The sequence below is a fragment of the Cupressus sempervirens genome, chromosome 3, assembly GCF_028749045.1.
Source record: "Cupressus sempervirens isolate cs-2001-9-10 chromosome 3, ASM2874904v1, whole genome shotgun sequence".
Lineage (NCBI taxonomy): Eukaryota > Viridiplantae > Streptophyta > Pinopsida > Cupressales > Cupressaceae > Cupressus > Cupressus sempervirens.
This window is the reverse complement of record NC_143120.1, coordinates 719,077,056-719,104,302: the sequence shown is the minus strand read 5'-3', so window position 1 is coordinate 719,104,302 and position 27,247 is coordinate 719,077,056. Positions and strand designations below refer to the sequence as shown.

Here is a 27,247-nt window from a genome sequence, read left to right as displayed (position 1 = left end):
TCCCCAGTGCTAGGGACATACCTATTATCCATTGTGTAACACTTCCCATAAGTTACATCTACTTTTAATCCTAATTCAATCATAAACTGAATAGGCATAATATTCATAGAAACTCTTGAATCTATCATACAATTCCTAACTAATTGATTATTTATAAGAAGGGTCAAATAAAAGGGGTCAACTTGATGAGAAGTTTCATTGACATTAGTCCCTAGATGAATGAGAGGTTCGATTCCTTCAATATGATTCTTTTCATGACCTTCATTAGTCTCTACTCTAATAATCAAAACTTCTTTACCATATTCAAGAATTTTCACAACTTCTAAAAATGGAATAGAAACTTTTAATTGATATAAAGCATTTGAAATGAAAGAATTACTTACCTCTTGCTTACCTAATGCATGTTGATCCATGTTTAATCCTTCTTGGGAGATGTTTTGAGGAGGTTTATCTATTGTAATCCCTTTGCATAGAGAAGGCTTGTCATCTCTCTTAGGATCAAGATTAATATTCATATTCCTCAATTTGTAATTTATCATAGCTTTTTTAACTACAACAATTGTGAGAGCTTTTCTTTCTTCAATTTTTGTAATTCTTCTGATTGGTTCTTCTACATCTGATAGAACCTACTGATCTAGGTGTCATGTTCTTCTTGTATTGACATCAGACATATATTCATCTTCTAAGGACTCTTCACCCCAAAAGGGTTCTATGAATAATGCATTTTTTAATGATTCATATCCAGAATGAGGGTCACTATCAAAAATATTCTTAGCAACAAAGTATTGTTCCAGAGAATGTGGCACTCTTCATGCTTCACACCATGGGCAATTCTCAACATAATGATTAACTCTATTGAGAGGGTTAGGTATAATATTATTCTTGATAGGTTCACCATCTTTCCATGATGTAATGTAAGGAATATCCTACATTCTATATATTTCTAGCTTGTTATAAGATTTGTTATTTTTCATTCATTTGTTCTTACCCTAAACACAAGCAAATCCTTAATCATTCCTAATATCTTGTCTATCTTATCTTCCTCCTTATATTTCTTAGGGGCCTTAATATCAAACAACTGAGGATTATCTCTTTTTCCAATCCTACTAGTAACTCTTCTATCATTTTTAATTTTCATGGATGCTTTAAAGGCTTCTTGTGGTGTGGTAGGCCTATGTGACCTTATCTCATAGTGTCTCTTGCTTTCAAAGGCACTTAAATAAAAATTTATGAGAAAAGAATCAACAGGCCTAAATTAGAAGATAGTCTCATTAGAGTTCTTTTATATACTAGTTAATTCATGAGAAGAAAAAGATGTGTAAGTATGATTCCCAAACTGTTTAAGAAACATTTCTACACAATCCTGCCAACTTGTTATATAATTCTCAAGCAAACCACTATACCATTCTAAAACATTACTGGTTAGAGACTAAAAAAATGATTTCATGAATGCATCCTCATTATTCTCTTCTAACTCCTCAATGGTACTTTTAAGGTTAACGATATGCATTTTCACAGACCCAAAGAACTTTGGTATAGTGATTCTCAAATCATTAGATATAGGTTTAGGGTATCCTACTATCCCTATGAAATATAATTCCTTATATCATTCTATATTCTTAGGGGCTCTCACCTATTGATTTTTATGATTAAAATTGAATCTCCTAGCATTTCTTGGGTTATTATTCTGATTATTAATCGTGTTATTCCACCAATTATTTCCATCTCTATTTGTATAATCCTTATTTTGGTTACCAAAATCATTTCTTTATTCATTTCTATATAATAGATTTAAACTTAACCATTCAACCAAAGTAAATAATAACCATAAAAAGATGCACATGCATAATTACACCAGATTTGTTAACTAGGGAAACACTTGATTAGGGGGAAAACCACGATGGGAATGATGCCCATAAAGATGTGTGTGTGTGTGTGTGTGTGTGTGTGTGTGTGTGTGTGTGTGTAGTTAGAGGATGGACCCTGTTAGGAGTTGTGTCAACCCTATTAGGAGTTGTAGAAGATAGAAGGAACCACTGTCCAAACAGCTTCTGGGGCAAGACCATTAAACTCACTGTACAACTAATCTCTCAACTATTCCTTGCAAAATAATTGTTTGTATCATGCTTTAACATCTTTCCTCTATCCTATCAACTGAACCAATTACTGTTAGACCTTGTAGATTAGGTCATGAACCTCATATCCAAGTATCAAAATTCATATCACTAAATAAAACTTCGGCAATGCATTTCTCTCCAACTTCACTCTACTCTACTTATCTTCACATATCAACTATTTCTCTTTTATTTTTCTCTTTGTGCTTCTTGCAATTGATATACATACAAATAATATACAATCAAAGGAAAATTTCCTTCCTTTATACTGAATCCATAAAATAATTACCTAAGTTAGTTATTACACCTTCTCAATTAATTATTATAGGACCTCATTAAGAACACATTACACTTAGTGATAACATTAATAAGCCATCTTGTAACTTGAATAACTTTATGTACATGTAATATTATGATAAGCGAGCTTAGCCACATCATAACCAACATGTCTTCTACATGTCTTTAACCTTGCTTTTTAGAATAACAATTCTGCTATGAGATATAACAAATTTACCAGAACATGCTTCTGTAAACTCTATCTCAGAACACTCTTCACCACAACTTGCATAACTTCTTCTACGCTTAATATCTTCTTCTAAGTTAGCTGCATATACTAGACACTTAGTAGTATCTTCCTTTAACCTTGCTAGTAAAAATATTTAGTGATCTATCCATACCAACTTCATCTTTTCATTGTTCTTCTATTAGATACCACAAAAAAATGCTATGTTAACATCAATGACAAACACAGACAAGAATGTAACATACCATCATGATAATGATCTAATAATATTTCTAAAATACTCCCCCATAGAAGTATCATCAACATTCATGCTTCCAACAATCTCCCACTTTGGCATTAATGGCAACATAGATGAAAAACATCTAGTTTCAAAAATACCAACTATAAAAGACTATTATCCTTTCTTTTCAAATCCTCTTAATCAATCATTCTCCCCCATTGATATACATCAATGTACTTTATATCAAATTTTTCTTCATACTGTAATCTCTCCCTTCAATGTACTCTATATCAAATTTTTTTACATGTTGTAATCTCTCCCCCATTGACATTAATGTCAAAAAGGTTTCAACAACCTTATATCTTTGTAAAAACTATCTCTAACTTGCTCAAGTGTCCATAGACACCATTCAAAATAGCATCCATCAAGAGTCCTAAATGACTATGTCCATCATAGATACTCCCTCATATGGGAAGCATCAACATTCAATCCAAACAAACAATAGTGCTCTGTAACACTAGACTAATGCACTCTTGCATCATTTACTCTGATGTAGGTAGGGGCATAACCCCTAGCATACCTCACAAATACTCCAATCTAATTTCCTTTTCTGCAACCTTCTCTCTCAACATGTGATATTTCATAGAAATATGCTTAGTCTTAGAATGAAATACTAGATTCTTTGACATATTCATTTTACTTGTGTTATCACAATGTATGATAGTAGGGGATCAACTTGAAACCTTGCAAAAATTCCAACTACATTTTTTATATCTAGCCTTGTGTGAGTTAGATATTGCAATCCTCCAATCATAGATCTGTACTTCTTCTGCTCAATAGTAGGTGTCTCATCCTTTGTAGATAACTTGTTTCCAGTTACTATAGGTGTTCCAATTGGTTTACATGTTTCCAAACCAAACCTTTTCAATAGATCCTTCAAATACTTAGTCTAAGAAATAAAGATTCCTTCTTTATCATGCACAATCTATAATCCTAGGAAGTATTTCATCTCAACTATCATACTCATTTCAAATTCCTTCTTGATCTTCTACAAACTTTTCACTTTCATCATCATCTCCTCCAAATATGATATCATCAACAAATATAACCAAAATCATCAATCCATCATCTATTTCTTTCCAATATAGATTATTGTCTACCATACCTTTGCTAAATCCAAGTTATGTCAAATACTTGTCCAACATTGCATACCAGGTTTTGGGTGCTTTCTTTAAGCCATACAATGCTTTCTTCAATTTGCATACCATTTCCTTGTCATATGTTAAAGAAAAACTTTCAAGTTGTTCTATGTATATCTCTTCTTTAAGTTCTCCATTCAAAAATTTTGACTTGACATCCATCTGATATACCTTGAATTTCTGATGTGTTACATAGGCTAAGAATAACCTTACTACTTCAATTCTTTCCATAGGAGCATAGGTTTTTTTCATAGTCTATTCCTTCTTATTATGAGTAACCTTTACATACCAATCTTGCTTTGTTCCTTACAACTTCACCTTGTTCATTCATCTTGTTCTTGAATACCCATTTTGTTCCAATTACATTCTTGTTTATTGGTCTAGGGACTAATTCCCATGTCTCATTCTTCACTATCTAATCCAATTCTTCTTTCATAGCTTGCTTCCACTAGTCATCTTTTGATGCTTCATCTACATTCTTCGGTTCTACTTGAGATATCAGACATAGTTCTTCATTGATTGTACTTCTTGTTATCACACCTTTATCTTTGTTTCCAATGATTTGTTTTGGTAGATGATTCTTTGTCATATTCTCACCAGAAGTAGTAGTTGTTATCTAAACTCCTATCTTTATTCTTGGTTCCAAAAATTATTCTTGCCTTAACCCTCCTTCATTCTACAAATCATTGTTAGTCTCAAAGAATACTTCATCATTCCTTGGTTTAGTAACAACATTCTCATCATTAGAATTGTAGTCAACTACTCTTTCTTGTATCCTAAATTTCTCATCAACTCTTACATTTGGACTCTCAACAATAGTCTTAGTTCTTAGATTATAATATCCATAATCTTTGCTTTTCAATGAGTAACCAACAAATATACCTTCATCACTTATAGCATCAAATTTACCAACATCATCATCTCTTTTGATATAACATTTATTGTCAAAATTTTTGAAATATGTAATTGTAGGTGAGTGACCAAACCATAGTTCATAAGGGGTCTTGTTTGTGTCTTTCTTGACTTGCACTCTATTCATAGTGTAAACTATTGTGTTCACAACTTCTTTCCAAAACATCTTGGATACATCATTCTTAGCTAACACAGTTCTTGTTGCTTTTGTTACTAACTTGTTTCTTCTTTCTGCAATGCCATTTTGTTCAGGGGTTCTAGGAGATGAAAATTGTCTTTTGATTCATTAGCTTCACAAAAGATATTAAACTCATTTCAAGTAAACTCTCCTCCTCTATCTGATCTTAAGCATTTAATCTTCATACCTAATTCATTCTCAATTCTATTCTTGAATATCTTGAACTTGTCAAATGACTCAAGTTTTTCTTTAAGAAATGCAACCCACATCAATCTAGAAAACTCATCAACAATAATCATGAAATACCTTTCACCATAGAATCCTTTAGTCTTTGTAGGACCACTAAGATTTATGTGTACAATCTCCAACTTTGTTGTAGTAGTAAACTTCTTGCTAGGAAAAGAAGCTTTGTTATGTTTTTCCAACACACACTCCTTGCAAATTATGTTAGTAAGCTTTACAATCATAGGAAAATCTCTAACTACAAACATATTACTAATTTTTACAACATTGTCAAAGTTTATATGACAAAATCTATTATGCCATAACCAACTATCACCTACCTTTGCAACCAAACATGTCATTTCAGTGGGATTCAACATAAATGCATTAACTCTAGATTTAGTTCCTATTCCAATTACCTTTCCATCTTTGTCTTCGATCATGCATGTCTTCTTTGTGAATTATAATTGATAACTTTTATCCACTAGTTGTTCAACACTCAAAAGATTGTGTTTCAAACCATCCATAAGGTATACATCCTCAGTGTTAATCTTGATATCAAGACTTTTAGATCTAATACCTTTAACATGGCAAGCTGCATTGTTTCCAACGTTGACAATGCCTCCATCATAATTTTTGAAGTCAATAAACTTGTTCATATCACCAATCATATGATGTGAATAACCACTATCAATTATCCAATCATATTTCTTTTCAACCTGTAATACCAAATCCATTTTCTCTAAGAATTTATTCTTTAATAGCTACAAATCCTATTTCATCATCACTAGCTTTTGTTGCTTGATCATCAAAATCATCTTCTTCATTGGCATTCAAAAAATCTCTATCTATTCTAGGTTTTAACTTTCCTTTATACTTTTTCTCTCTTTTAGGACACTTAGATGCATAATGACCAAATTCATTGCAAGTGCAACATTTAAAGATTTTCTTACCATCTTTTTCTCTTTTTACAAGAAGGGCTACTCCTTCTTCTATCATTTTGTCCTCATTAGATGTGCTACTACTAGACAAATCTCCTCTAGCATGTGTTCTTCTTGATAGATTAGGTTTAATGTTCAAGGTACTAAAAGTTTTCTCTATTCTAGACAATTCTCTAAATTGTCTAAGCTCATTCTCAATTGCTTCAAGCCTCTCAAGTAGTGCTTCCTTGGTAAAATCTTTGGTACAAGAGATCAACAACTGTATCATTTGGAATGCCTACTTAAATGGTGGCATTAAACTCTTCAATATCTTCCAAATCACCTCATCATCTTCCTTGGTTCCTCCTTGAGATCTGATACCTATAGTAATTTTTGGTATTCTGCCTAGATATGTTCTTATAGATTTATCTTTCATCATTTTAGCATCTTGAAATGCACAAATCCAATGTGTAGCCTTAATTTCTTAGAATATTCATCACCTTCAAAACTATTTTCCACAGCTTTCCAAATCTTATGAGAAGTATCAAGTGTTTTTACTTGGCTATACTTGATTTCAAGAAGTGCATACAATAGTGCTTCTCTAGCTCTCATGTTGCACATGAAAAGTTCTCTCTCATCCTTTGTACAAGATTCTAGTGCACTTTTAGCAATAATTGTCTTATCTAATTTTGTCAAGATCTAATATTCTGGACCCATACATAGTAGACGTGTCTTCATCTTTTCCTTCTAGTTGTCATAATTTGTTCCATCAAAATTTGGACTATCCTTTTTGAATATTTTCACCATGGATCTTCCAAAGTTGTTAAAATTTATCTTCAAGGACCTAAAGCTCTGATACTAATTGTTAGAAATAATAGTCCACCAAGATAACTAAGAGGTGGGGTGAATCAGTTATCCAATTAAAACATTTATCAACCTTAATTAATCTTAACCATTAAACCAAAGTAAACAATAACCATAACAAGATGCACATACACAATTACACTAGATTTGTTAATTAGAGAAACCCTTGATTAGAGGAAAAACCCTCATGGGAATGATGCCCACAAAGATATACTTATATATATATATATTCCTTGTTAGAGGATGGACCCTATTAAGAGTCTATAAACACATTCAGTACATAAGAGCCCCTGGTAGGAGACTTTGAATCTTTCTTAGGAGATTCCAACCTTGTTAAGAGTTGTGCCAACCTTGTTAGGAGTTGTAGAAGATAGAAGGACCTATTGCCCCAACAACTTCTGGGGAAAGACCATTGAACTCACTGTCCAACTAATCTCTTTACTATTCCTTGTAGAGTAATTGTTTGTACTATGCTTCAACCTCTTTCCTCTATCTTGTCAACTAGACCAATCATTGTCAAACCTTGTAGACTAGGTCATGAATGTTGGATCCAAGTATCAAACTTTGAATCACTAAATAAAACCTTGGCAACAAAGTTCTCTCCAACTTCACTCTACTCTACTTATCTTCGCACACCAACTATTTCTCTTTTATTCTACTCTTTGTGCTTCTTGCAATTATCCATAAAAATCATATGCAATCAAAGGAAAATGTCCTTCCTTTATATTGAATCCATAAAACAATTCCCTAAGTTGGCTATTACACCTTCTAAATTAATTATTATAGGACCTCATTAAGAACATGTTACACTTAGTGATAATATTAATTAGTCACCTTGTAACTTGAATAACTTTCTATACATATAATATTATGATGAGCGAGCTTAGCCACATCATCACCAACATGTATTCTACATGCCTTTAACCTTACTTCTCAGAATAACAATTTTTTTAAGAGATATAACAAGTTTACTAGAACATACCAAAACTTGCATAACATGTTCTAGACTTAATATCTCCTTCTTTTGAGGTTAGCTACATATATTAAACACTTAGTAGTATCTCCCTTTAACCTCGCTAGTGAAAATACTCAACGATCTATCTGTACCAACTTGCTCTTTATGTTGTTCTTTTGTTAGATACCATAGAAAACTGTTATGTTGATATCAATGACAAACATAGTCATGAATGTAACATACCATCATGATAATGATCTAATCATGTTTCTACAATACTCCCCCATAGAAGTATCGTTAGCATTCATGCTTCCAATAGTCTTATCTTCAACATGTTTTGGTGTAGTAATACTATCCTTGCACAAGCCAAATTTTTACAATATTTCATCAGGAACTCCTCTTAATGCCTTGGTTTTCCTTCATGAGGATTGTAACATTTATAATGCTTCTATAAGATTTTGAAAGTCATCATTTTCTTCTTCATCATCCTCTTCCTCACCATACTCATTAATAAATTGAGTAGCTTCAAAGTGTCCAGCTACATTTAAATCAAAGAATGGATTCCTTTCACGATGAGCATCCATCTAGTCTTCATCACACAAATCATTTTCTTTGTCTACAAATTTTCTATACCCTATTAATGACATCTCCACTAATTTCCTCTTATTTCTACTTCTCTTTTCTGGAGTGTATTTCAAATGTTTTCCCAAATGTACAGACCTCCTTCCCCACATAAACTTCAAGGATAAATGTCTATCACTTTTCTAATTCTCATATATGAATAACTTATCATTCATAAACACATAAGTAGTAGAGTCATCATATTTTCTTCAAGAAAAATTCTAGGTTTTTCTCTTCAACAAAGTCTAGACATAGTTTGTAGAATATCAAGACACTTTCCACAAATCAATTGTAACAAATGTCCCCAACAAAGTCACCAATCTGTTGATGCACAAAATTATTAGTTGACTTCCTATGAATATTTTCATCAACAAGTTTTTTTTATCCTAATGAGGAAATAGATGACAAAGATTGAAATATGGTATCCAATGTAGACCACATAAATATGAGAAAACTATCAAAAGAATAAATTGATAGAATAATAGAAAATATGGTAGTACATGTGCACAATATTTATAACTTGATAAATAGGGTTATAAATGGTGACTCTAGTAAAACATCTTGGATTTTCATAATGATATCACTCATGAGATCCCTGAAGTAAACAAAGAAAACAATCCATTGATTTTGAAAGTAAAGGTTGTATAGGAAAAGAAATGGGAGCCTAAGAATATCATTGTAACCCAAAATATTGAAAACAAAAATGAGGTTTCTATAGTAAAGGCACTTGAATTGAATAATAAAAAACTAGTGGATAATGCTACAATTCAATGAAAGGAGGATTAAAAATACCAAGGTATTATTATTGATCATCCTCTTTATACTCTAGTTGATATGCTAACTATGCTCTCATAAATTACTATTAAGTTTTCTTTATCTTAAAATTTTAGGATAAAGAAACATAGCTCTAGAGCCTTGGCATGGTTAGGGGTTGTTGGAAAGGGTACCATGAGTGAAGATAGAAAGCCTATATGATAGAAATTAGAAACATCTTTAAAAATGAAATAGGATGAGGGAATAGTGTCTCAAAAATTCCCCCTATGTATCTTGATAGTTTTGTTGTATCCTATATTGAAAATATCGATCCTTTTTTCGTGAACCTAATTATCAATGGAAAGATAGTAAAATATTGCATGATTGATTTAGGGGTCTCAAATATTTTATGCCATTCAAAATAATTGAATCCCTTGGTTTGAAAATGGATACAAAATAAGGGAGATTTTTTGTTTTAGACTCCAAAGAAGTTCATGTTATAGCTGGAACCATTAGCACACTCCTTTAGAAATTAGTTGTATATCCAAAAAGTGATCCAACCATAAGTGTATTGGTAGTAGATCTATCCCCCCTCATTATGGCATATTTCTATCAAGAAAATGGAGTTCTGCTATGGGAGGAAGTCTATAATGTCATTTGTCATTTGCTACTTTTTATATAAGTGACCAAGATGTAAAAGTGGATAGAGAACAAAGAGTTACACATATGATTGAGAAAAGCATAGACAATGACAAAAAATACTTTTTGGATATCAATATTAATTCTTTAAGAGTAGAATTTGTTATTTTAGAGAAAGAAAAAATACTAGAACCAATAGTACAAAAGTTAAAAATTACTCTGAGAAATAAAACTTATGGACCATGTCTTTTGATGGTGCTAGTGGAGGATTAGTGTTAATTTCACCTAAAAAAGGACCATTATATTTTCCATCACTCTTGATTTTACTTGTACTAATAACATTTTAGAGTATTATGCTTTGCTACTTAGTTTAAGACTGGTTGTATAGTGTAAAGTGTTTACATGTGGTGAGAGATTCAAAGTTGGTTGTGTCACAAGTCAAATCCTCATATTCTTTAGAAAATAAAAGACTCGGACAAAATAGGAATGTTGTATGGGATGAAATAGAAGAATTTGATACTTTTGGAATTATTTGGATGGATATGAGAAACAACAATATGGAAGACCAACTTGCCAATGTGACCATTAAACCTAATGATATAACTTTTGAAGGAGTATCAAAAGTAGAGGCACAAACAAGACCATCTATATGAGACAATATTGAAAGTTAGCAAGTGTTTGAAGATGACTCATATGTGTTGAGATTTCTTAGTTGTGAAGGTAAATAGTAGAGTCAAGAAATGGACTATAGTGCATTTTTGGAGATTGTAGATGGAAAAAAAACTATCTTTGGAAATGAAGTCATATAACTCAAAACTAACAAAGTTTCCAAGGGCTTGGTAGTAAACCTAAAGAGATGGAAGTGTTGGAACAATTAATTAATTGTGTATTGTCTTTGATGTTACAAAAAAAGTCATATCATCACCAATCAATGTATGCCAACCTTACTTGGGCATTGAAGACAATTTTATATGTCTACCGAGCATTCTAGAGTTTGCCTAGTTCAGAAGATCATATCTACCAAGTTCACTCAGGCATCAAAGAAAAGGCTTGTGGAAGTTGAGCGTTAACCGATCTCACTCGGTTAATGAAGGAAATGTTGGATGGAACCAATATTAATTAAGCTCACTTAGTTACCAAAGGAACATTGCAAATATGTAGTGTTAATCTAGTTGACTTGGTTAACATAGGAAAATCATTTCTAAGTTAGTGTCTATTGAGTAGGGTCGGCTGACAAAGGATTTTTTTGTTTTGGTATATCAAGTTCAATTAAATTGTTTGTTGGTCCTAGTTGACTGAGGAGATGGATATTAATTATTCTAAGTTATATTCTAGCTGACTTGATAATATGAAAGATATAAATATATGGTCAAGTTGAGAATTAAAAAGTGTGAGAATACATGGAAGATAATTAAAGATTTAATGATGCTAAGAGGAAGCAAATAAGAAGGATAAGCATAATATCCTTGTCAAGCTAAAAAGATAGATTTAGTCAAGAAGGATCAAGTATACAAGCTAGAATTGAGACTTGTAATCAACAATTCAACTACATCCAAAATCAGGTCATCTCATTGTTACTCTGTAGCCATTGTGGCAGTGATCAAAATCTCTTAATAGAGTTGGCTTAGCAACTATTTGTAAATCCTCTAACAAAGTGGCATTTCTATTGAATTATCCAAAGACCTCTAACAAGGCCACTCCTAACAGGGTGATTAAATCCTCTAATAGGGTCACACCTAACAGTGTGTTATGTAACCTTTAACAGGATTTGCCCTTAACAAGGCTCACTTCAGAAGAGTGAAAATCAGTAAGTAGTTGCAATTGGTGGTTTTTCTCAAATTAGGATTCCACATTAAATCTTGGTGTTAAATGTGTTCATTCTATTTCTCTTATATGTTTGCACCTAAGTTAAAATAATAGTAACCATAGATAATATCTTAAGATTTGCATGTTAAGTATTTGCCGAGCATTTTCAGTGTTTATTGAGTTACAACATTTTCCATGTGTTTGCCAAGTATCAACATAGTTCAATTTTTTGAGGTTATTTTGTGCTGACATCTAAGCGATTTGGGATTTATTTTTGTGGTAACTAATTCATCCCTCCCCTCTTAGTTACTCCTCTTGTATTTCCAACAATTGGCATCAGAGCTTTTGGTGCTTGTAGAGAAGGTTTCAAGGACCTAAGCTAAAGTTTAGGATGTCTTTTAGAAGAGAGATTCCCAAGTTAAATCGAGACAATTTCGCAGCATGGCAAGGACTTATGAGGTTACATCTAGCAACTATCAATGATTTAGGCTGTAAGTATCTTGATACTGAATACAAGACTCCTATTGGAACATTATCAGTTGAAGATATTGCTGAAAAGAAAAATCATAACATCATGATGATTGACATTGCATCTACTCTTAATTATGTTGAATTTGATGAAGTCAAAGACTATACCATAGCTTATGATATGTGGATTAAATCGAAAGACATCTATGGAGGAGATGATAATGTAAGAAGAGCTAAAGTAGAAAGTCTTAGAGGACAATTTGATCAAATGAAAATGAGAGAAGATGAAAACATTGCAAAATATGTAGAAATAATCAAAGTAAGTGTGAGCAAAATCAAAGCATTTGAAGGAGACATTGAGGACAAAATAGTTGTGAGCAAGGTACTCAGAATCCTTCTTCCTATCTATGCAATTAGAGTGTCTAATATTCAAGAGATGAGATGTGATCCAAATAGAAAAATATCTTTGGATGCTCTAGTTGGAAGATTGACAGCTTTTGAGTTGGATAACTATGATAACTATGTTCCTAGTTCTAAAGGTATTGAATCTGCATTTGAAGCCAAACTCTCACTCAATAAAATGAGTAAGAAATCAAAGGTCAATCAATCAAAAAGTGAAGATGAAGAAGAAAGTTTAGACAATGATCTTGAAGTTGTTGAATCCCTACTTGCAATGAAATATTCAAAAGGCAAAGGAAAGTACAAAGGTAAGATTCCTTTGATTTGCTTTTCTTGTGAAGAAATTGGTCACATTATTGCAAGGTGCCCACATAGACAAAACAAGGATGAAAAGAAAAGAAATAAGTACAAAGGTAAGAAGAATTCAAAAACTACAAGTACTACAAGGACAAAGGTAAGAAATCTTGTCTTATGGCTAAAGATTCTAATAACAATGAGGATGAAATGGTATATATTGTTGTAAAAGATGAATCTAATGATTAAGGAGGTAAGATGACAATTATCTCTCATGTTAGCAAAAATGATACATGGATTATTGATAGTGGTTGCTCACATCATATGATTGGAGGCAAAAAAAAGTTTGAGCACATAGAATATTATGATGGTGGTAGTGTGAGATTTGGAAACAATGAACCTTGTTGCATAAAAGGAAAAGGATTTATCTCATTGACTAATGAACTTATATGTCATAATTCTTATTGGGTTGAAGGACTAAAGCATAATCTACTGAGTGTGGCACAGTTGAATAACATTGGATTCAAGGTAGAATTTATGAATTGGAAGGCCAAACTACTGGATGTAAAAGAAAATATGGTTGAATCTAGCAAACAAACAAAATGTAACCTATTCTATCTAGATCTCAGTGAAAGTTCATGTTTTATTGCTCAAGTAGAAAAAAGTTGGTAATGGAGAATGTTACCTTTCTAAGAAAGGAATTTCTTGCTATTAATTTATGAAGATATACTTCTTATTTACTAGCCTAAGTTATTTTTAGAGTGTGGATCATTAGAGCTTATCTTTGGTCATTTTTCACAGAAAGGTTGCAAATTAGGGAAATTAGTTTTTGGTGTGACAACATCAATTCTACTATTTTTATTGGGGGGCCTCACAAACATTATGAGTTTATTAATTGTGAAGCTTTGAAAAAGAACATGGAACTAAGTTTTTTGTGGATTCTAGCTTGGCCCCATTTTTCTATGACTATGCAACGATGTAAAAACATCCTCAAATCTAACTTCACCAATTCCTAGTCTATGGGAAGGATTACAGTATATCTTCACCAATTCCTAGTCTATGAGAAGCAGAATCTTTAGGATCCTGGGGATGAGAATATTAACTAGGGGACCATTTCTTAGATATTATGGAGAGTTTTGACCATCTAGAAAAATAATCAATGATAAGTATTCAAGCATAGAAAACCAGTAACCTCTCTCATTTGCATCATTGATGAAATTCTGGATAGAGTGAAATCCAAGACAAAGAAGCACCTTAAGGTAGTTAAAAAGAGAGGAGCAAAAGATAGAAACCCTCATAAGGGTAAATTGGACACCTATTACTATGGTAGTCAACAAGCTAAAAAGGGGTACAAGAAACCTTATAGAGGTTATTTTAATTCTAAATAATTATCATGGGCAATCTCTTTTTGGGTATGATTGTACGCTTCTAGATGGAGCATTTAATCATTTTTAAATCTTATAATATGTCTATTATCTTAGTGTTAGTAGACAATATTTCTATACATACTTTTAATATGCTAGCTAGTTTAGCACTAGTTGATGCTAGTAGTGTGGATTCTTATTTTGTTGTTATTGGTTAATTATTTAGTTAGTTGATATTCTTGTTTTGCTAGTCTTTTGTCTTGGTTAAATCTTCAAGGTCCTTACCTTAAGTTTTTGTTATTCTCGGTAGTTGTACTTTTAATGCTATTTTCTTCTATGTACCTTTTCCCCACTATCGTAATAAAAATCATTAGCATAATATTTAGAAGCTTAGAGAATGTAGACATTTGAAACACATCCATGTAATTCTTATGATTACAATTTTAGAAAGAGTAATAATCATTATACAATATTAATGGATTCAATTTCTTAACTAATTATCTATAGAATAAAAAAATAACAATATTGAAATTTGTGTAGACCTAATAACTTGCATTATAAAACTTATGATCAAACACATCGAAAGAACATTTTAATTTATCAATTTTTAATTTTATTTTTTAAATTAGAAAATTTATAAATCTTTATACATAAAACACACAATAATCAATTTCTGGATATATAAAAACTATAATTCTCCAACAAATCCAAATTTATTTGCTAATCCCAATACTTTTCTAATTACCATAAATTTTAACTAACTAAAATTAAATAACTTAAAAAAATTGTGTTACAAAATGACCATCAAGAACAATAATAATGCGACAAATTCAATTTGAAAATTGAAAAGGAAAAACATTATGTATTGTCTAGGAAACATCATTATTTCTGAATTTTTGCTCACCGTTTGTGGTTTGTCCTACTTGAACTTTCTCCAACTTTTGCTTAGTCAAAATTTGAAATTTCCAAATAAAATAAAATTAAAAAGAAGACAAAAATATAGGACTTTCAACCTCAACTACAATAGTTGATAATAATAATTAATTAATAAAAAGGCTTTGAATTCAAAATTTGAAATCATCTGTCCGTTTCAAGCCTCGAAAAAGAGCATAAGAATTCATTAACGCCCGACAGTCCGCTCCACACGCGCCGATGTACGCACTATTGAGTACCGTTCGATCATTGCATCTGACGGCTCAGATTATCGGAACGTTGAGAAGTCCAACATATTTTATAAAACAAATGATCTTTTCAAATCCGCTAGGTTATTCCCTCTTCTTTCTTGAGTTTGATTTCTTTTATTCCATATACAGAAGCTATGCTTAAATGCAGATAGCTTGAGAAGAATTTAAATGTCTGTGTACAGTAATGAGTATCGAGGATTTTTCTCTGCAACAATGCTCCATCTTTAAATGTACATTAATGTGGGAAGCCGAAGGTCCCATGCGATCTTGAATCTTCCAATGCATTGTTTGCCCAGTTTATTTTCGGCGCAATGGTTGAAATGCAGAGACTGGAACAAGGTTTTCTCTTCGAAAGGCGATATTTGAGATGATATTCCGCATCGGTTTTGTGAGGGAGGGTTATTTTGCATGAGGAGAGGATTTTTTCTATGAAGGACATGGAGGGAGAAGGGAGAAAGCAACGTCGTTCTGTAAATAGTGAGAATGCCCGCGGCAGTTCAAAATCTGCTGCCAAGAGGCCTGCGATTGAAAATGGTGGTAAAGCACCCCCTGTTTCTGCTTTACAGCAAGCTAAGAAACGCGCTGCCCTTGTAAATTTGACGAATCAGGGAAATGCCGCCGCAAATTCCAAGGCTTCACAAAGCTCTCTTAAAACAGAGGTATGGATTTCAATTATGAAAGTGAATGATCCTAGAGAATTTGTCAAATATGATTCATCTCTTTTCTAAAAGTCTTTTGCCGGTAACTATGGCGTTTGCAAGCTTTTAAACTCTTGTTTTAGATTCCAAGTTTACATTAGATTAATTTAATGTTTTCTTACTGTTATATCATAGTACCTCTATTAGACAATATGGATTTCAAATACCTACCAATTATTTGAAGAGTGTAGAAGCAATGCCTTGTAATTTTGTGTTAAATATGCTGAAAGTGTAGAAGCCCTATATTTCCAAATAAAGAGCTTAAAGGTTATCAGAAAGAACAAAATCAGGGAAAGCATGAAATTTTGAGATTTGAATATCGAAAATTCTGATATGGCTCTTCTGTGCTTTTTATATGTACGAGTTAGGTTGCATTTACCATTTACTAGAACAAAACTATTTCATGTTTATTAAATATTGGATAGTGCCTATGGAAGAATTATGCATGTGCAGAGTGCATACCCTTGTTTTTAAATCCAGGATTTCCACATTTTATCATAACTGCGGCCATACTCTATAGACTCGTCACCTTCCAAGGAAGTAACCTTATTTGCATAAAGAAGAAGTTATGGCGGCGATACCTTTAAATCTTTGAATCCAATAATAATATCCTATGTTGTGTAGGGAATACATTAGAGTGACGCTTCAACATTCTTTTTGAAGAAGGAAGGGTTCTTGCCAAAAAACCTTATCTCAAGTTTTAATTCTTTACTCTCATATAGGATTTGCATTTTGTCACGTTTCTTGTGAAATTTTTGTACCTTGTGTAAATCTGAATCAGTTTCTTTATTGTTATTGAAACCAGTGTGTTAATATACTGTACATCTTAATGTAGGCACAATCATATTGCAAATAGTTTGTATCTCCCAAGTAAACAATCATACAGACTTCCAGTAAGAGAAAATTGAAATACATTTTTCAACAAAATTTTGTTTAGAATTGATGGATAAGGAGTTGCTATTGGCTAAAGATCTATTTGTGATATTGCTATCAGAATTTAACTGGGTAGTTTTTGAGTCAAACTCATTGACTCATTTATCATGAGTGGTGATTCACACATGAATCCATCTCTCATGAGAATAAATAGAACATTTAGCACTCATTGGATCTAGGTGATGCTCATAAGGCACAATACTTGGTGAAGGTTTCTTAAACGGTGCTTTACTTCTGTGAGCATCACCTGGATCCAATGAGTGCTAAGTGTTCCATTTGTTCTCGTGAGAGATGGATTCATGTGTGAATCACTACTCATGATATATGGGTCAATGAGTTTGACTCAAAAACTACACAGTTAAATCTTGATAGCAATATCACAATTTAATTTGCTGTGGAAAATATCTCCTACTTATTAAGATCTATTTTATTATTTGTTATGTAAAAGTTCTTGGGACATATTTGAATGTATGGTCATGTTTGGCAATAGGTTTGATTAGGTTGCAATGGAATGGTAGAGTATGCAACTCTTAGGATTAGGTCCAAAAGGGGCTCGTTTTGGTGAATTTAACTATAATTTCAGTGTGAAGTGGCTTTAATTGTGTAGTTTTTGAGTCAAATTCATTGACCCATTTATCATGAGTGGTGTTTCACACATGAATCCATCCCTCATGAGAATAAATAGAACACTTAGCACTCATTGGATCTAGGTGATGCTCATAAGGCACAATACTTGGTGAAGGTTTCTTAAACAGTGCTTCACTTCTGTGAGCATCACCTAGATCCAATGAGTGCTAAGTGTTCCATTTATTCTCATAAGAGATGGATTCATGTGTGAATCACTACTCATGATATATGGGTCAATGAGTTTGACTCAAAAACTACACAGTCAAATCTTGATAGCAATATCACAATTTAACTTGTTGTGGAAAATATCTCCTACTTATTAAGATCTATTTTATTATTTGTTATGTAAAAGTTCTTGGAACATATCTGAATGTATAGTTATGTTTGGCAATAGGTTTGATTAGGTTGCAATGCAATGGTAGAGTATGCAACTCTCAGGGTTAGGTCCAAAAAGGGCTTGTTATGGTGGCTGTAACTATAATTTCAGTGTGAAGTGCAATATGGCTGAGTAGATTTTTTAACTTATTTTGCTTACTGCTGCTTAAAAGCATAGCAGCTCAGAAAATAGCAGTAGTGTCTTCGGTAGAATATAAGGATATCTTAATGATTGTAGAAATAGACTTGGCAAATGTCAAAAATAATTCCAGGCTAATTCACAGTAACTAATAACTAATCACATAAAGGAGATGGAAGATGTTAGAAATAACTAATCACAGTAACATCTTTCGATCCTAAAGTAATCAATCAGAAGCCCTTATGCTCAGCAAAAATTTGTGTGGGATGGGTGTTTACTTCCATGAGTCCTTCATAACGTGTTGATTAGATGAGTTACTAATGAATGCGACTGAATTTTGAGGTAATTGATTTTTCCTGAGGTTTAATCAGCCGCAAGGATTTGGATTTTACCATGTTGCATGTAACTTGTGTGTGCATTCATTATGTAAAGTGTTTGTTTATAAAGGGTATTAGATTTGTTAATAAATATTGTGAAATACTCTTACTAAATAAGTGTTACTTTGCCTTGAGTTGTGGTTTTTATTTATAACTAAACAAGGGTTATTTTGGGGACTTTTTCATATTGAAAAAAATGGAAAATTGGAAAAGATAGATTTCTCATAACTAAATCAAAGTTGGACATCTAAAACATCAAGTGATATCAATCCTACTGTTTCCTAGGTCTAACAACAAGAACTCATGCATTATAGTGTAAAATCCTCTCCTTAGCACGAAACACTATAATAGACATTTCAGTCTCCCAAAAGGTTCCTTACAATATTCAAACTAAATGAAACTTAATTTCATAGGTTTCCTCGACACACTTCACAATTTAGTGTGAATGCCCATAATCTAAAGAAGGAATAGTAAGAATGCTAGTCACCTTCTCCCTATCCCCTATCCTTAAAAAAGTATTGCTTATCCACTCTAACTTATCATTGGTGAATAGAAACTCCTCAACGCAATGAAATTCCTTGTTGTGCAGTCTATTGCTTAGGAATTTCTTGGCCTTATCATTGTGGAGTTGCTCTATCCTCCCCACTCTCATTTGTGAAAACATATCCACATAATGTAATTAAGTATGGTGGAGCACCCAATTTGAATTTATTTCTCAAGAATCCTAATCTTCAACTTTATCAAGAAACCCTTCAAAATAGAAGCTACTTCTCTCATTGGTTAATAAAAATGTGACATTGTACCAAAAAAATAGAGCACCCAATTCCAAATTTCTTAGCTAGAATTTAAACTTCCAATTATTTCTAGAATTCCTCCAAAATAGAAGCCCTCAACTAGAAATGTAGTATACAACACATAAATTGAGAGATTTCATATCATCACAATTAAAGTTGATAACTTGAAACAATGATTTGCCAGATCAACATTATTCCCTTCTAATGAACATCCCTAGTCTTGCTTGAAACTTTGCAATGCACCATACATAATCACAAACCAAAATGGCACCCACAACCAAACAATTATAAGGAAAGAAGAGAGAAAATTTTGGAAGAAGGCAATTGTTGAAAGAGAAAGACAAGAGTCCTCTTAAAGAAAAGGTAGCCTCAAAAGTTTGCATTTAAATGTGTATGACATTTCTAGCATGCTATTATCAATGAGATTTCTCTAGGGGTGAGCAATGCTAATCTTGGGTGGCTTGAGAACAATTACAAATAGGCCATAGTTCCAATTTTTTATACAAATAAATTACAAAAGAGCATTTAGAAATAACCTAGGTACACTGTAATCATGAACAATTATGTTGCCCATGCCAAACATTACAAAGAAGAGACTTCTAGGGCCCATTACAACTTCACCAAGAAAGTTTAGTAGTGTAAAGAGCCTCCAAATCTTTCCAAGTAATCTTGCCTTTTTGCTAACCAGAGCTGAAAATGAAGAATGCTCCACCCCCTTTAAGTTAAAAGGTCTGCCACCTTGTTACACTCATGGAATCAATTAAAAAAAGATCATCAAATATCTTGCATAAAGAGAAGGCTTCCATCAGCAGACTTATAGTTCAGAGTTAGACCATGCCAAGAATAATAAAAAAGAAATCACCTTTCATCGTGAACTATTACTTACATCCCAAGGAAGAGGGCAAAAATAAGCCTTGAATTCTTATTCTACTTTGTAATTAGATTGAGAATCCAAAAAGAAAGAACATCTTTGAAGAAAGAATTTGATGAGTCATGGATGAAAAGTAAAACCAGACTTGATAACTTGTGGTTACTCCCAAAAGCACAATCAAAGTTTAACTTACAGAACACTGGTGGGGGTTTCATCCAACAACTGTTCTTTTGTGACAACTGTTTATTTATTACCCTCTTGATGGGGCTAGTATGTTTGTAATTGTAGTTTACATGCCGCAAATCTCCTATATAAGTGACCATAAAAACTTGAGGAGGGATAAATTACAGTGAAACATAGTGTCATTTTAAGTAAATGGCCAGGCATTCTGTTTCTCATTAGAATTTTGTGTCCTAATGCAGATGCGGATTTCCAAAAGGCATGTGATTTGTTGTTTAGAAACTCTTACTTGTGTAATGAATGATAGGTAGATCAGGATAGATAGATTTTTGAAAAATAAGACCTGATTTGCTAAGTGTATATGTAATTTCAGTCTGAAGGTACCTATTGGCTCAGATGAGATCGGAATCTTGACAAGCATGATTCTTCTGCACTTCACAGCTATTTTACAAGCTTGAGTTGATAAAAATTTAAATCCCTTCTGCTCAGATAAAAGGTAGCGCTTTAGGAAGAAATGCAGACCATTCGAAGATTTTTAGATATTTTCTACAGTGGTAACAACTTCAAAGTTTTCCAGGACGATCAAATGAGTGCATTATTTTGTTTTCAGGCTTATATGCCTATTCACGGTAGGGATGAGAACCACATCTTTGCCCCTAACCTCCTGACTTCTATTGACAATCCTTATATATAATACAGCTGTACTTTTATTTATTTAATGCATATACTAATTCAAATGTCCCTGCTCCAACTTCTGGATTCAGAAAGATATGTGGTTGGCAGCCTGACAGTGAATGTTGTCCTGAATCAAGCTGTGTCCCTTTTCCCTTACTGATATGGGTAACTCCCGCGCGTCTAGGTAATGCATTTATGCAAAGCTCATAGTCAGAAGGATCTGGACGATGATGTAGTAAAAATATCTTTTGACAATTTTTTTATTCATTCATGAATCACGATTGTTCTTTATTGTTTCTCACACTTTAGGTGAATAGGTTTTAAAAAATGGATATAAAATTTGGTTGTTTAAAAAATAGAATAGGAATAGGCTATTTTTATCCATCTTTTAAGTAGGAATTCTGCTACATTTTGGTCTAAAATTAGAATTAATAAATTTCAAGGCTACTTTTGGTGTTTACAATCAAATGCTGAATTTCCGAATTCTTGCAGTCAGATTTTCCTATTCCCATCGAATTCTGATTACCAAACAGGCCCTTAGTGATACAGGTAATCCCTGTGTGTCTACGTAATGCATTTATGGAAAGCTAACTCTTAGAAAGATGTGGACATGATTGATGTAATACAAACTTTTATTCATTTATGGATCATGATTTTTCTTTATTGTTTGTCATACTCAAGGTGGATAGTTTGCATGAATAGGTCGATGATATAAAGTTAAACTACTTTGAAGGTCGTTTACTTGTGTGGGTTATGAATAAGATAACAAAAGTCAGCAGTACAAACTGCTATAAGGGTGTTTTTTCACAAAGATTTATTGATTTACACAAGCTATATTAAAAATAGTTGAATATTTTAAAACTTACAAGTTTTGAGTGAAAGATCCTGTATATGTTTTGCAGTCTGCAATTGCTGCATTATATTTGCCTCATTATTTAGATGATAATAACATTCTATGATTGGGTTGATTACAACATTTACATGGTTATAATTTTGTTGAACTTCTGATTGCTCTTTAGATGGTTTGTCAAACTGTCGGTAACATGTTTTAATGGAATATTTTTATAATTTAGAATAGAAACTGTTCAAGGTGGTTTCTTTGATTGGGCTCTGGAAATAGATTTGAAAATTTGCTCTTAATGCAATTTCTAGTTATGAATATGCTATGTAGATCAATTTAGTTACAATAGTGTTGTATATCGACAACGTACAACTGCGCACTATACAATTTTTGGTTGAAGGATCTGTTAGTGATTCACTTTTTGTTTCATATATTTTACAATATTTGTATGGTTACAATGTCGTCTGATGGGAATAATGGCCTCATCAGAATAAGACAACTAGTTGATTTAATCATACTGATTCCAATGACTACCTAGTTTGTCAGCACTCAAACATTTTTTGTTTTCCTTGTCACAAATGGCTTACAGTTTTCAGTCTTACAGTTTACAGAGTCATTGTGCCAATTGTAGAGACAACTGTGTTTCTAGTGAATCATTGCTAGTAAAAGAATTATGCTAGCTTAGCAACCAATTAAAATTAAATTCTAAAAATCTCTAAATGTATGTGTGTGTGTGTGTTAAGGAACCGACTGAAGTGGCATCTTCTAAGGCAAAGACAACTTCTATCAACTTGAGAAATGCCAGCAGTCAGCGGCTCAACCCTGGGATAGCTTCTGTTCCCAAGCAACCTGGACTACCTCAACACCCAAACAAGCAGAACTTGTTGAGAAACAGTGAAGTCTGCAGTAGACAGGTAATCTTACAAGATATTAGGTCACCAAGTGGGTCAGATGGGGGATCAGAATCGATGGATGAAAGTATGTCAACAAGTGAGTCTTCAGGTCCAGAGGTTGAGTACTCAAATAATAACAATGCTGCAGCTGTTGCTTCTTTGGAGAGGAGAACCTCACAGAATTTGCACATTACGGAGCATTCAAGCTTGAAGCCAAGACAAGGTGGGGTTTGGAATTTAATTTTTTGGTCCTAATCTCTATGCTATCTTTGTTGAAATTTAAATTTTTGGTCCTAATCTCTAAGCTATCTTTGGAATCATGGCTGATTAGTTTACATGCTTTTTCTTTACTCTGTTATATTCTGCCTATTTACACAGGTTGTTATCTGTACAGGTCATCTGTTTCAAGAATTTTCTTCAGTACCTACAAAATGTAATGAATTGCAGTTTATTGATGTTGACACTGAGCACATGGACCCTCAGATGTGCACTACATATGCTTGTGATATAGATCAGCACCTCCGCAATGCTGAGGTAATCTTCTTTTCAGGATTTGTACAAGACTATGCAAAGTGATTGCATCACATGCTAACATTATGCAAGACTTGAAACTTTAAAGATTTACACCCGTTTAAAACCACAGGTTCTCATGCCATCACCTAGATTAGTTTCACTGATAAAAAATACTCTTCGGAATCTAGTCACAGGTAAGTCATGCAATCCAGATGTTTATTTGCTCAGAGAAATGTGCCTGTGGGGTTTACCTAACAATAAGTAGTGATTGTATCACGAACTCCGCTGGATTCCATTTGTTCATTTGGCTAAATATTTTAATGAATTCTACTTCCTGCATAACTAGTTCTTTTATCGTAAGGGCATGCTGGCATATCATCATTTGGAGAAGTTGGCAATGATTGATGAAAATAATTTTCTAAAGGTATTTGACTTCTGGTGGATTACAATTCACATTTCAAGAGAAAACCTTAATTTCCTATTAATGGAATGTTCTTGCAGTATTGAGAAGGAGCTACTTATTTTAAGTTGAATGAGAATGGAATCGATAAAGACTGATCCATTAGTTAGTTTTGTACTTGATGCATATGCAGATTAAATTTCGATTATGGATATAAGAGTTAGTTTTGTACTTGATGCACGTGCTGATTAAATATCGATTATGGATTAAAGAGGTGTGATCTGGAATTGATATATTAGTTTTTGCTGTTCAACTTTCCTAGACTTGGATACTGTTTTGCATGATTAATTCCTTACATTTTCACTGTAAAGTTGCCTGAGACTCTGGTAATGAAACTCAAATAATTTAATAAAAGAATAAAAAACAAAAATATCAATTTTTAAATTTAAAGTGGCATTTTCCTACTTATCTAAATGATTTGGCCAAATGTCATATATGCATATGATGCTTATACCTCTGCTTTCTTTTTTGACATTTCTGATATGTTTTCATTGACGTGCTAACTAATCAGAACACTCATGATTGTATGTATTTGTAAATTATTGTTGCATGTCCTACCTCTAAATTATTAGTTACAACAAGTTTCTAGTAAGTCATCTTTCCCTTCGCTATGTATGACCCTGACTTCGACACATTTTGCTGACAGACAAAGAAGAGGCCAGCAGCTAACTATATGGAAGAAGTTCAGGAGGACATAAATGCTAGTATGAGAGGAATCCTGATTGACTGGCTTGTGGAGGTAAGCATTATATCTTTCGGTACTTTGCCCATATAATCTCATGTGCTTCAAATTTGTAACTTCTGTTGTTGATGATTATAGGTTGCAGAGGAATACAAACTTGTCCCAGATACACTTTATTTGACAGTCACCTACATTGATAGGTACCTTTCCAAGAATGTAGTGAACAGGCAAAAGTTGCAGTTGCTCGGTGTCACTTGCATGCTTGTTGCATCGTAAGTGGTCCTATCCCTAATTGCAGTTGTGCTTTAATGGCTTAATGACCCAACCTGAATTTTTTCTCTCTACTTTTTGGCTCTGGATTCAGGAAATATGAGGAAATTTGCGCTCCTCAAGTTGAGGAATTCTGCTATATAACTGACAACACCTATTTCCGTGATGAGGTACTATATCTTTGTACTATGACATGATTTGTCCGCTCATGTGGTATCCAACAACTTTTGTGTGGTTTTTTCATTGTTACCTTACCTATGCAGGTACTGCTAATGGAATCGAAAGTTCTTCAGCATCTTAATTTTGAGCTTTCTTCCCCAACCATAAAATGTTTTCTCAGGTGAGGATTTTTGTTAAATGTGTTCATGATTGGATGGGATGCCAATGAAACCTCAAACTCACATATAAATAATAGTTCATAATTAATGCTTTTGTTACATCTTAATGCTTCGGTTACATCTGAGTCCATGCTAAACTTGTTCCGTCACTCTTAAAGGCGTTTCGTTCGAGCAGCCCAAGCTTCTCTCGAGGTATGCATTATATTCATGATATCTAATTTGATAAGGGCAGCAATTAAATAAAACATTGTTCCACACACCCTAATATTTTTATCAGATTGCACAGGCACAGTTATTGCATCTGGAGTTTCTGGCAAATTTTCTGGCAGAGTTGACCCTTCCAGATTACAGTTTTCTTGAATATCTGCCTTCTTTGCTTGCTGCATCTGCTGTTTTCCTTGCAAAATTTACCCTTGATCCAACCAAAACGCCATGGGTATGTATTGTTAAATGCTCCTCACCAATTTAAATTTCTCTCATGGGCGATTTTTTAAGTTTAATTGACCATGCTTTTCTCCAGACTCCCACTCTCAAACACTATACTCGATATCAGCCAAAGGAGCTGAAGGTTTGTGTGAAAGCGCTGCATGAACTTCAGTGTAACAAAGAGGGTTGTGGTCTACCTGCAATACGTGAAAAATACCGCCAACATAAGGTGATTTCATTGTTTAGATTGCAAAAAGAAGGAATTTTCGATTGAAAATTGTAGGTTCAGCTCTTCTAATAGCATTTTCTGTTTACTGTAGTTCAAGTGTGTGTCGACCATGGTACCTCCAGCAACGATACCGGCAGAGTTTTTCAACGATATTTAGTAGCTTTTTAATATTATATTAATTGCATGTATACCACTAGTAGACTGAAGAGGTCGGGCAATTTTCGCCAGTTTCTCTAAGTATATACCATCTAGTATATACAGATCAGTCTGGCATATTTCGTGCCATTGTGTTTATTCTGTAATATTGAGCAACGAGGGCTAATAATGCCAACCTGTTCTAGTGTTCACCATGCTACTATCTGTACCTTCTGTAATTTGACACAACTGTACTCACTCGTATTTAAGAAATTTTGATCTCTTGGTCAAATCTTTTTATTTTCTTAATAAAAAAGATTTAAATTGCCTACTTAAGTGGTTTGAAAGGTGTGCAATAATCCGACAAAAGAAAATCTGAATTACGTAGTGAAAAAAGTTGTCGAAATGGCAGTAATTGTCTAAGAATCAAAATAATAGTTTTATGCCGAAGGCATTCCTTATATGAGATTGATGAGATTGACGAGCTAATGAGGTTCATCTAAGGGTTGCGAGTGTGTTTAAAAACCCTTGACAACCATTTATTACATCTTGGTTGTTCATTATGTAGTTGCTTCTTTACTCGTCAACACAAAAAATCACTAACAAGTGGATAATATTTGTCAAAACTTTCACAAGATTTGACGGAGTGGAGATCCATGGTGCATATGGGTACCTTATAGACCACTTCAGCAAGGACGAATGAAACAACTGATTGGGCGGTGCATTGAAAACCAATTGGTGGTTCCTTGTCCAAGTTGTATAAGGCGTGATGGATTTGGCTTGCTTTGTTCCTTCCTCACACTCGAAGGGACGTGGCTATCTTCCCTACAAAGTGTACAATTGACTAATTTTCAAAAAATAAAAAATATCATGAATTTTTTTGAAAATTTCAGCATTTGAAAACAACAAATTTGGAAAAAAATCACTATGTTTTTGTGAATTTGAAAAAAGAAAAGTTTTGACTTTGTTTTGTCTTTAGTGCATTTTCTCTAGAGATTAGCCTCTCCCCACTTGAAGTTGCACTATCCACAACAATGATGTGCCATTGCTTTTCTTGTAATATTCCTCACTAATGCCTCAAAACTTCTCTTGATATGTCGACTCTAATACTTTTGCTAAGTTTGGCGGTGAATAGTGTAAGTTATTTAAGAATGTA

The 27,247-nt window shown here is 33.1% G+C and overlaps 1 protein-coding gene and 1 long non-coding RNA gene across 3 annotated transcripts; both read left to right on the top strand.

The window, feature by feature from the left end:
• The first annotated feature begins 15,715 nt into the window (after positions 1–15,715).
• Positions 15,716–26,422, top strand: LOC149568783 (cyclin-A1-4-like). 2 transcript variants are annotated; one of them, XM_089821677.1, is made up of 11 exons: positions 15,716–16,294; positions 22,889–23,261; positions 23,433–23,572; positions 24,658–24,750; positions 24,832–24,965; positions 25,058–25,133; positions 25,227–25,303; positions 25,460–25,493; positions 25,579–25,737; positions 25,822–25,956; positions 26,048–26,422. In XM_089821677.1, the coding sequence occupies exons 1-11, from the start codon at positions 16,064–16,066 to the stop codon at positions 26,111–26,113; spliced, it is 1,518 nt and encodes a 505-aa protein (XP_089677803.1). In that variant the 5' UTR covers positions 15,716–16,063; the 3' UTR covers positions 26,114–26,422. The 2 variants fall into 2 exon arrangements, with proteins under 2 accessions (XP_089677803.1, XP_089677804.1); XM_089821678.1 differs by having other exon boundaries at positions 15,757–16,294; positions 25,588–25,737.
• Positions 21,007–21,855, top strand: LOC149568784 (uncharacterized). The gene is made up of 3 exons (XR_016362651.1): positions 21,007–21,258; positions 21,394–21,488; positions 21,797–21,855. It is a non-coding gene; the product is annotated as an uncharacterized LOC149568784 (long non-coding RNA).
• Positions 26,423–27,247: the final 825 nt, after the last annotated feature.

Bases quoted from the DNA above. Each gene is read 5' to 3' on its own strand.
- LOC149568783 (XM_089821677.1), top strand. From the start codon at position 16,064: ATGAAGGACATGGAGGGAGAAGGGAGAAAGCAACGTCGTTCTGTAAAT. The intron at 16,295-22,888 runs GTATGGATTTCA...GTGTGTGTTAAG, and splicing joins AAAGCTCTCTTAAAACAGAG to GAACCGACTGAAGTGGCATC. The intron at 24,966-25,057 runs GTAAGTGGTCCT...CTCTGGATTCAG, and splicing joins ACTTGCATGCTTGTTGCATC to GAAATATGAGGAAATTTGCG.